The 10,470-nt window shown below is 46.4% G+C and overlaps 1 protein-coding gene across 1 annotated transcript; it reads left to right on the top strand.

Moving 5' to 3' along the window:
* Positions 1-5,237: 5,237 nt before the first annotated feature.
* On the top strand, positions 5,238-9,651 carry LOC308382546 (U4/U6.U5 tri-snRNP-associated protein 1-like; the record flags this gene model as incomplete). The annotated part of the gene is made up of 2 exons (XM_080860946.1): positions 5,238-5,984; positions 8,182-9,651. The coding sequence occupies 2 exons, from the start codon at positions 5,238-5,240 to the stop codon at positions 9,649-9,651; spliced, it is 2,217 nt and encodes a 738-aa protein (XP_080717072.1).
* Positions 9,652-10,470: the final 819 nt, after the last annotated feature.

Genomic DNA, 10,470 nt, shown 5'->3' with positions numbered 1-10,470 from the left:
TACAGGCTTAGTAACCACAGTCTGGCCATCGAAAAGGGCAGACACAGGCAAACCTGGCTGCCCAGAGAGGACAGGCTGTGTACCAACTGCAACCAAGGTGTAATTGAAACAGAGCTTCACTTCCTGGCAGAATGCTGCCAATGGAAAGACATAAGGGACCAATTCTTTCCTAAATTCAGAGCTATGCACCCAGACCCTCAGGACCTTGATCCAGGTCTGAGGGTGTTATTGGGAGAGGAAGAGAGGAGCACAAGAGTGGCAGCAAGATATATAGATGCTTGCCACAGAAAAAGAGAAGAGTCACTTCATCAGTGAACCACACACACGGATACATTCCCCCACACACACTTACATGCACTCACATCCACACCACCACACATGCATGAACACACACGCACGCATGCACACATGCACACATGCACACACACACACTACCGTTACAAAATTATGTTTTATTTTCTACTTGTTCTATTATATTATTATATGTATTACAAGAATGCTTTGGCAATGCAAATTGTGTTTTTTTGTCATGCCAATAAAGCTGAATTGAAATTGAAATTGAAATTAATGAACAGAATTGAGTTTCTGTGTGCGTGTGTGTGTGTGTGTGTGTGTGTGTGAGTGTGTGTGTGTGTGTGTGTGTGTGTGTGTGTGTGTGTGTGTGTGTGTGTGTGTGTGTGTGTGTGTGTGTGTGTGTGTGTGTGTGTGTGTGTGTGAGTGTATGTGTGTGTGTGTGTGTGTTGACAGCTACTCTCTCTCTCTCTCTGTATTGACAGGTACTCATGTTGTGGAAGCGAGACGAGGCTCATTTCAATGAGATGGAAATGTCAATCCCCAATCCAGCAATCTAGCTTTCACATGTCAAACACACACACACACACACACACACACACACACACACACACACACACACACACACTTGTCTGTCCTGGTCCACACTCACGGAGAGATGGACAGAGATTAAGGAGGTGTGTGTGTGTGTGTGTGTGTGTGTGTGTGTGTGTGTGTGTGTGTGTGTGTGTGTGTGAATAAGAAGAATGAGAGGGCGGCTGAGGGGTTATCTTGGCCTATTTGTTTTGAGCATCTCTGGTGTCCATCCATCAGAATTGGATTCCTCTAACCGGGCTTTATGTGTTTCTGTGTGTGTGTGTTTGTGTGTGTGTGTGTGTGTGTGTTTGTGTGTGTGTGTGTGTGTTTGTGTGTGTGCGTGTGTGTGTTTTTCTGTTTGTGTGTTTTTATGTGTATGTGTATGTGTGTGTGTGTGTGTGTGTGTGTGTTTCTGTTTCTGTGTGTGTATGTTTTGGTGTGTGTGTGTGTGTGTGTGGAAAATGGATTCCTCTAACTGGGCTTTGAATAAGCAGAAAGGCACATAGATATCAGAGGTGTCCGCATGACACTGTCAGACCACACAGACACATCAGGAGAGGTTAGACGTGTGTGTAAGTGTATCTGAGTATGTGTGTGTGTGTGTCTGAGTATGTGTGTGTGTGTGTGTGTGTGTGTCTGAGTGTGTGTGTGTGTGTGTCTGAGTGTGTGTGTGTGTGTGTAAGTGTGTCTGAGTATGTGTGTGTGTGTGTGTATCTGAGTGTGTGTGTGTGTGTGTGTGTGTGTGTGAGTGTGTTGGTAGGTGGGTGGGTGTTTGACTGAAGACAAAGTGCTTTAATCAGATCCTTTTTTGCTGCCATGGTAATAGTGTTGCCATGGTAATAGTGTTTGTCAACTGTATCTGAAACTAAGCCCCCCCGCACCCTGCAACCACCCCCCCCCCCCCCCCCCCCCCAAGATTTATCACCTCCAGGGGAGATCTATGTGGCGCCGTGTGTGTGTGTGTGTGTGTGTGTGTGTGTGTGTGTGTGTGTGTGTGTGTGTGTGTGTGTGCGTGTGTGTGTGTGACCTTGAGCTGGTGGGAGACACATCTGTCATATTTACCCCCCGTCTCCCCAGGACAGTAGACTCACAGAGGGCGGAGGAAAACAAAAACAAAAACAAAAACAAGAAAACAAAAGCACAACAAACACCCTGAAACTCCAATGACCTCTACAGCACTCAGCCCAAAGACACCCTGAAACTACAATGACCTCTAGAGCACTCAGCCCAAAGACACCCTGAAACTACAATGACCTCTAGAGCACTCAGCCCCAAAGACACCCTGAAACTACAATGACCTCTAGAGCACTCAGCCCCAAAGACACCCTGAAACTCCAATGACCTCTAGAGCACTCAGCCCAAAGACACCCTGGAACTACAATGACCTCTACAGCACTCAGCCCAAAGACACCCTGAAACTACAATGACCTCTACAGCACTCAACCCTCCTGACACCCTGAAACTACAATGACCTCTAGAGCACTCAACTACAAAACAGCCCATCACCTACTGAAAACTACAACACCCCTAAACGCCACCCATCACCCACATACCCCAAAACTACAACACCCCTAAACGCCACCCAACACTACAATACCCCTAAACGCCACCCAAAACTACAATACCCCTAAACTTCACCCAAAACTACAATACCCCTAAACGCCACCCAAAACTACAATACCCCTAAACGCCACCCAAAACTACAACACCCCTAAACGCCACCCAACACTACAACACCCCTAAACTACAATACCCCAAAACTTCACCCAAAACTACAACCCCACTAAACTTCACCCATAACTACAATACCCCTAAACTTCACCCAAAACTACAATACCCCCAAACGCCACCCAAAACTACAATACCCCTAAACTTCACCCAAAACTACAATACCACTAAACTTCACCCATAACTACAATACCCCTAAACTTCACCCAAAACTACAATACCCCCAAACGCCACCCAAAACTACAATACCCCTAAACTTCACCCAAAACTACAATACCACTAAACTTCACCCATAACTACAATACCCCTAAACTTCACCCAAAACTACAATACCCCCAAACGCCACCCAAAACTACAATACCCCTAAACTTCACCCAAAACTACAATACCACTAAACTTCACCCAAAACTACAATACCCCTAAACTTCTCCCAAAACTACAACACCCTTAAACTTCTCCCAAAACTACAATACCCCTAAACGCCACCCAAAACTACAATACCCCTAAACGCCACCCAAAACTACAACTAGTGTGTGTGTGTGTGTGTGTGTGTGTGTGTGTTCATACTTTTCCCCCTATATCCAATAAGTGTGAGGCACATCCCACTGCAGCAGTGGCAGAGATCAAAAACCCATATCAGTGTGTGTGTGTGTGTGTGTGTGTGTGTGTGTGTGTGTGTGTGTGTGTGTGTGTGTGTGTGTCTGTGAGTGTGTGTGTGTGTGTGTGTATGCTCTCGTAAGTGTTGCTTTCTTAGGTCTGCTGTGTGTGGGCGTTTGAAAAGCACTCTGGGTAATTATGGCAGGAAGAGCCGCTGAGCCTCTTCTTCAACTTCCTGCCTGGCTGAGGATGGACGCACCGCACCGCATGTGGCCCGGACACGGCACGGATACGGCACGGATAAGGCAGATACACAGCAGCCCTGCTGCACACACACGGACACACGGCTGGAAACAAACAGGCACATCCACACTGACACACCCACATGGACACACACACACACACACACACACACACGCACAAACACACACACACACGCACGCACGCACGGAAGGGAGGGAGGGAGGAGAGAGAGAAATAAAGAGAGAGAGGAGAGTGATAGAGTGAGACAGAAGGAGAGGGGGAGAGAGAGAAATAAAGAGAGAGAGGAGAGTGATAGAGTGAGACAGAAGGAGAGGGGGAGAGAGAGGAATAAAGAGAGAGAGGAGAGTGAGAGAGTGAGACAGAAGGAGAGGGGGAGAGAGAGAAATAAAGAGAGAGAGGAGAGTGAGAGAGTGAGACTGAAGGAGAGGGGGAGAGAGAGGAATAAAGAGAGAGAGGAGAGTGAGAGAGTGAGACAGAAGGAGAGGGGGAGAGAGAGGAGAGTGAGAGAGTGAGACAGAAGGAGAGGGGGAGAGAGAGGAGAGTGAGAGAGTGAGACAGAAGGAGAGGGGGAGAGAGAGGAGAGACAGACTAAGGGTGAGGAAGGCTGATCTTTAAAGAACGGAAATGGCCGTATTAAAAGTGTCTCTGGGTAATGGAGCTGCAAGTATACAGCCCCGTTAAACTCTCTGTGAGTGTGTGTGTGTGTGTGTGGCTGTGTGTGTGTGTGTGTGTGTGTGTGTGTGTGTGTGTGTGTGTGTGTGTGTGAGTGCCTGTCTACAGCCGCATTAAAACTCCACTTTGTGTCTTTCTGACGCATCAGCATAGGAGGCTGCAGCGGTGTGTGTGCATATGACTGTATATGTGTGTGTTTGTGTGAAATGTGTGTGTGCATATGACTGTATACGTGTAGGTGTGTGTGTGTGAGAATGTGTGTGTGTGTTCATAGGAGTGTATATACAGCGGGTGAAATAAGTATTGAACACGTCGCCATTTTTCTCAGTTAATATATTTCCAAAGGTGCTATTGTTATGAAATTGTCACCACATGTTGGTAACAACCCAAGTAATTCATACATACTGTTACGACCCTGGCGGGTCTAGGCCCCGCCCCCCATGATTGCATGCCTGTCTGTCTGTCTATCTCTAACCAGGTGATTGGAAACAGGTGTAGCAGAGGATTGCAAGCAGGTGGAGGGTTGATTGGATGGGCTACAAAAGCCCTGATCAGGTGGAAGATGGGAGAGCTTTTGGTCTTCCCTTCAGTTGGTGTTCGTTGGTCGTGGATAGAGTTTGGAGTTTGGAGTATCGTTGGATTGTTGGATTGTCGGATTGTCGGATTGTCGTCGTTTGTTTATATTACCATTGCACTGACTTTACACCACACCTTTTGTTTCTCTTCACAACCCTGACGTCCACCACACATTTACCTATAATTATTAGATACCGCTTATACTTGTAATCATTAATAAATATATATTATAATATTTATCATAAATTCTGCGTGGTCTCCCCTTTGTGTTCGGGCATTGAGCCATGCTCGTTACACAAAGGGGAGACCACGCAGAATTTATGATGGTTTTGTTTGTACCAATTCAGAAGAAGAGACTGGCTTCGTGTTAGCCATTTCTTTGAAGACAGCTCAACTTTCCGCTCAAATAAGTTGTAACTGTGTAGAGCTGACAAACTACTAGCAAGGTAACGTGACCTAGCTAGCTGAGTTACCAGATTCGCAAGGTACCGGGTAACTAAGCTAGCTAGTTAGCTAAAATAGTTTTCCAAACCATGGGTTCCTCAAAGAAACACAAGGAAAAGGACCGCGATAGAGATGCCGAGGAGCGACACCGTGAGCACAAAAAACACCGTCACAAGGACCGCGAGAGGGATAAGGAGCGGGACAGTACCCGAGACAAAGAGAAGAGAAAGCGGTCACGGTCTCGAGACAGAAGTAGCCGGGGGGCCGAGAAGGAAAGTCGTAGCAAAGGCGATAAAAGCACCGGGGAGCCGCGAGTAAAGAAAGAAAAAACAGATCCCGGATATGAGGAGACTACTGAAATTGGACCACAGTCTGCAAGTGGAGATGCCTCCCTTAGTATTGAGGATACGAACAAGTTGAGGGCCAAACTTGGCCTGAAGCCCCTTGATCTGAATGAAGCCAAGAAAGAGCTGGGCACCAAAGAGGATCCAAAGGTGGCGGAGACCATCAACCCTGTGACGATCAAAAAACAGAAGGAGATGAGGGAGAAACTGGCCGCCATGAAGGAGAAGCGCCTGCTCAATCAGAAGCTGGGTAAGGTGAAGACTCTGGGAGAGGAGGAGCCCTGGCTGGATGACACAGCAGCCTGGGTGGAGAGGAGTCGCAAACTGACCAAGGAGAAGGAGTTGGCGGAGAAGAGGGCAAAGATGCTTCAGGAGATGGATGAGGAGTTCGGTGTGAGCAGTCTGGTGGAACAGGAGTTTGCTCATGACAAAATGTCTGCATACACCTCCCGTGATCTCAGAGGCCTGACTGTCCAGCACAAGATTGATTCTTTTAACTTGTTACTGCTTTAACGCCCCCTAATGGACCCGGGGGCGGGCCCGTACTGGATAAATCGCCAAAACAAATCCTGAAAATTCTATTTCTGAAAATATGATTCAAACTCCCATTTAATATTTTTTTGTGGTAATCCAACTATGTGTAAACCGATTTTCAGTTGTCTACATGCATCCATTACAAATAAATACGATTTTAAACACACCATGACACATCCTCATTTTTTACATATGGAGCAGCCTCCTCCCATAACTAAGCCATTTAAATGTGTTTCTGCATTAACGTAACCTTAAATAACGTTATAGAACATTCATTTACCTTCAAAACATCTAAAAAACAGACTTGAACTGCATGGTTATGTCCATAAAGTTGTTTATTCTCTTGCTCACGACATTGAGAAAAAACGTTCACTTTCTTGTATGTTTCTGATTACGATCTTCTCGCTCTCTTCCTGGCAACACTACACGACGTTATCACGTGATGTTACATATGGTTACAAAGGTTAAGACCCCCTCTTTCAGAATCTTTGGATTTTATTGGCTGTTAAACACATGTTTGTCATGAGTGACAGGCATTACCACCAATGGCATCAGCTCTCAATCATGAGGCTGCTTAGGCATGTCCTATCATATCACTTTACACTTCTTGTAAGACTTCTCAGTAGTGATTGACACCTGTTTTACCGAATAATAGAGATTCTAACAAAAAAGTAGGTAGGTCATTTGCCCTGATTGCTCAGTCCTGGAGTTTAGATTTTTGAAAGCGCAACTCAAGAGTCTCAGCTGCGCTCCCGGTGCGTAAATGGGCCATTTTGTTTACCTACAAATGCGCACAGCAAGTGGTTTGGTCCACACGATCCTGAGGGCTTGTTTGTGCATATTTTTGGCTGCAATTTGCCTCCCTTGTACTCATCCATCATGGCAAGACGAGGATTGCAGATGAGTGAAATACATGGGATGATTTTTGATGAAGACGTCGACGGAAGCCAGTGGACTCAGCATGGACTAGCATGCTAGCATGGACTCAGCATGGACTCAGCATGGACTAGCATGGACTCGGAAGAGTGAATGGAATCGATGCCATCCTCGATGCGTAAGTAATTTAAATCAACTACTTTTTAGTGCATACCAGTAAGCTATGCATATGCCTTATTCTCTTTAGTGCTTTATTTTTTTTTTTATCATTGTGGGATGTAGTTTGTTAGTAATGGATATTGGTTAGCATGCTGCTGCTGTATTTACGTAGCTGCAATGTAGGCTACAACATACTAACATAGCACAACCTGCTTCTTGCCTCAAATCGCATAGAAATGTTTTATTTACATCTGCTAAATGCATGCTGAATGCATAATGCCTATGTTATTATCACACTTCAACTTGACTATGGTGTTTTTTTACATATGTTTACATTTTACATATTTTTGCATTAGCTTAGTAAATAACATGAAGCAACATTCAATTGTAAGGCATGACCCAGTCAAAATATTGATATTGTCCAACGTTTTTATCTTGCAGTGACCCAGCCCCAGCTTCAGTATCACCCTCACCCCCACCACCACCCCTGTCGCCACCACCACCACCATCCCTGTCGCCACCACCACCACCACCCCTGTCGCCACCACTACTACCAGCTGCACAGTCTCCAACAGTGACACAATCCAATCTCAAAAGAAATTATAATATTAGTCTAAAATGGAGTTATATATGTCTGTACAACGAAAAAAAACAATGATATACAATGAGAACATTTTTTATGCATTTGGAGAGCTTGGAGAGGTTTTGGACACTTGGAGACGCCTGAATGCACCATTTAGATATTACTGTGCAACACCTGGACATTTTTAGATATCTGCTCCAAACTTTGTACTTTGTTTCTCAGGAACATGGTGAATCAGGAAATATAGGACATGACAGTTTTTTTTTTTCCTTGAAACCATCCACACACTGTCAAACATAAAAATGAAAGGCGTTTTTTACATTTTTTACATTTTGTTCTGTATATGATGCTTTGAAATTGATACTTAATGATGAAAATAAAAGTCAGGAGGTGAATGCATGTCTTGGCCCATTTGTCTTCTTCAATTTAAGATATGAATGATCTTTGTATCTTGTGTACAACTTCAGATATTGAGTGTTATTATGTGTAAGTACAAATCGTTCCAAATTAAGGCGAAATATCCCACTGCAGTAACAGGTTAAAGAGGGACAGACTGTCATCCTCACACTGGAAGACAAAGGGGTGCTGGATGAAAAGGAAGACATCCTGGTGAATGTGAATATGGTTGACAAAGAGAGGGCTGACAAGAATGTGGAGCTGAAGAAGAAGAAGCCGGACTACAAGCCCTATGATGAGGAGGAGAGTGTGGATGACATGGCGACGTTGAAGACCAAGAACATGCTTGAGAAGTACGACGAGGAGATCGACGGGGAGAAGAAGAAGGGCTTCAGGCTGAACGCTGTGGGCTGTGCCGAGGGAGAGAGGGAGCGTGAGCTGCAGGCCATCAGGGAGGCGCTCCGCAACGATGCCCAGACCCTGCAGATGCCAGCCCTCCAAATTGCATCAGAGTACTACACAGAGCAGGAGATGGTCGGCTTCAAGAAGACGAAGAAGAGGGTGAGGAAGATCAGGAAGAAGGAGAAGGCTGGGCCGTCTGATGAGCTGCTGGACGACACACGCGTCACAGACTTCGGCTCCAGGTCTCGTGGGCGTGGGCGGCACAAGATTGAGGAGGAAGCGGTGGAGCCTTTGGAAGAGGAGGAGCCTATGGAGGAGAAAAGCAGCAGCAGCAGCAGCAGCCGATTGGCTGTGGATGTCCCAAAGCAGTCTGATGACATCAGAGTTGCAGACATGGACATGAGTGACGACGAGGGTGTTGCTCCATCTGAGCCGGTGGTGTTGGAGGAGGACGAGGCGGAGCAGGAGCTCCAGAAGCAGCTGGAGAAACAGAGGAAACTCAGACAGAAGCAGCAGCAGCAGCTGCTCAAAGACTCTGCAGAGAAGGTTGTGGAGCAGCTGAAGGGTCGTGGCGGTATGGAGGACGATGACCCTGAGTCCGTGAACATGAACATCGTGTTCAACGCCACCTCCGAGTTCTGCCGCACGCTGGGTGACATCCCCACCTACGGCCTCTCAGGCAACCGTGAAGACCAGGAGGACATCATGGACTTTGAGCAGGAGGCTGCGCGTGAGGGAGGAGGAGGAGGTTCTGAGTCTGAGACGGATGAGAACATTGGCTGGAGCACCGTCAACCTAGACGAGGAGCAGAAGCAGGCCGACTTTGGTACAGCCTCCACCACTATCCTGGATGAGGAGCCCATTGTGAACTCTGGCCTGGCTGCCGCTTTGCATCTCTGCAAGAATAAAGGGTTGCTGGACACTCAGATGCAGAAGATGGCGAGGGTGAAGGCTCCACAAAAAATTATCATCAATCAGGATGACAACTACTGCATTGAGGACAAGATGATGATAGACGACAAGTACAGCCGTAGGGAGGAGTACCGCGGCTTCACACAGGAGTTCAAGGAGAAGGACGCCTATAAGCCCGACGTCAAGATCGAGTACGTGGACGAGTCTGGACGCAGGCTCACTCCCAAAGAGGCTTTCCGACAGCTGTCCCATCGTTTCCATGGGGGCTCGCCGAGATTTTTCCACGGAATCTGGTAAAACAACTTTTCATCCACTCATTGGGGAATAGTGGTTGTAAAGCTGTTAGTGATTAGGTTGATCGTGCGTTTTAACTTGAATGCTGATGTGCAGAAAAACTGCCGGCACAGAGAAAAAAAACGTATTGGAAATTGGGGAGATCCACGTGGAAATTTGTAAATTGAAAACGTTGTTTTTCGTTTGGTTACCGTGGAGGAGAAGATCAAGTTTGGTAGTGACTGCGCACAGTGCAAACTAGTGTAAATTGAGTACAGGTGTAGTGGTATTGGGTGGTAATCGTAGGTTAGAACCTACTGAGCAACGTGAATCCCTGGACAGGTGAAGTGCGCTTACCGCTGTTGGGTGGGGTTGACTTACTTATAAATAGTATTTTTTTTATTTTTCATGGTCGTGTCGAACGCGCTGGAGCTGTTTAGCAGCTAAATTGCAGGTGGACACACTGAAGACTAGTGGTTGGAAATAGCAAGGATTGTGTTTGGGAGATAGATCAGGGAGCTCTAATCTTTCTTGGGGTTTAGGAGTGGGTGGTTCTACACCTGGGCTGAATTGCTGGTTGTGCACTGTCGTGTCAAGTCACCGGTAAAAGAAATATTCGGGGAGTACGCATTGTTAGATCTGGGCCAGATCGGTTGGTGCAATATTGCAGGGTAGCCTATAGGTATCGCGATGGAGTCGCTGGAGGAGTTTTTCAAATCTCCGAAAGAGAGTTATTTGGAGGGACTCACGAAAAATCAGTTAAGGGTAGTGGCAGAGCATTACCACTTCAGTGAAGGGTTGGCAAAACATCTGAGGAAAGATGAGTTAAAGGACGAAGTAAGA

This window comes from Sprattus sprattus (assembly GCF_963457725.1).
Source record: "Sprattus sprattus genome assembly, contig: scaffold_51, whole genome shotgun sequence".
Lineage (NCBI taxonomy): Eukaryota > Metazoa > Chordata > Actinopteri > Clupeiformes > Clupeidae > Sprattus > Sprattus sprattus.
The sequence above is the reverse complement of the archived record's forward strand: the minus strand, read 5'-3'. Positions and strand labels throughout refer to the sequence as shown.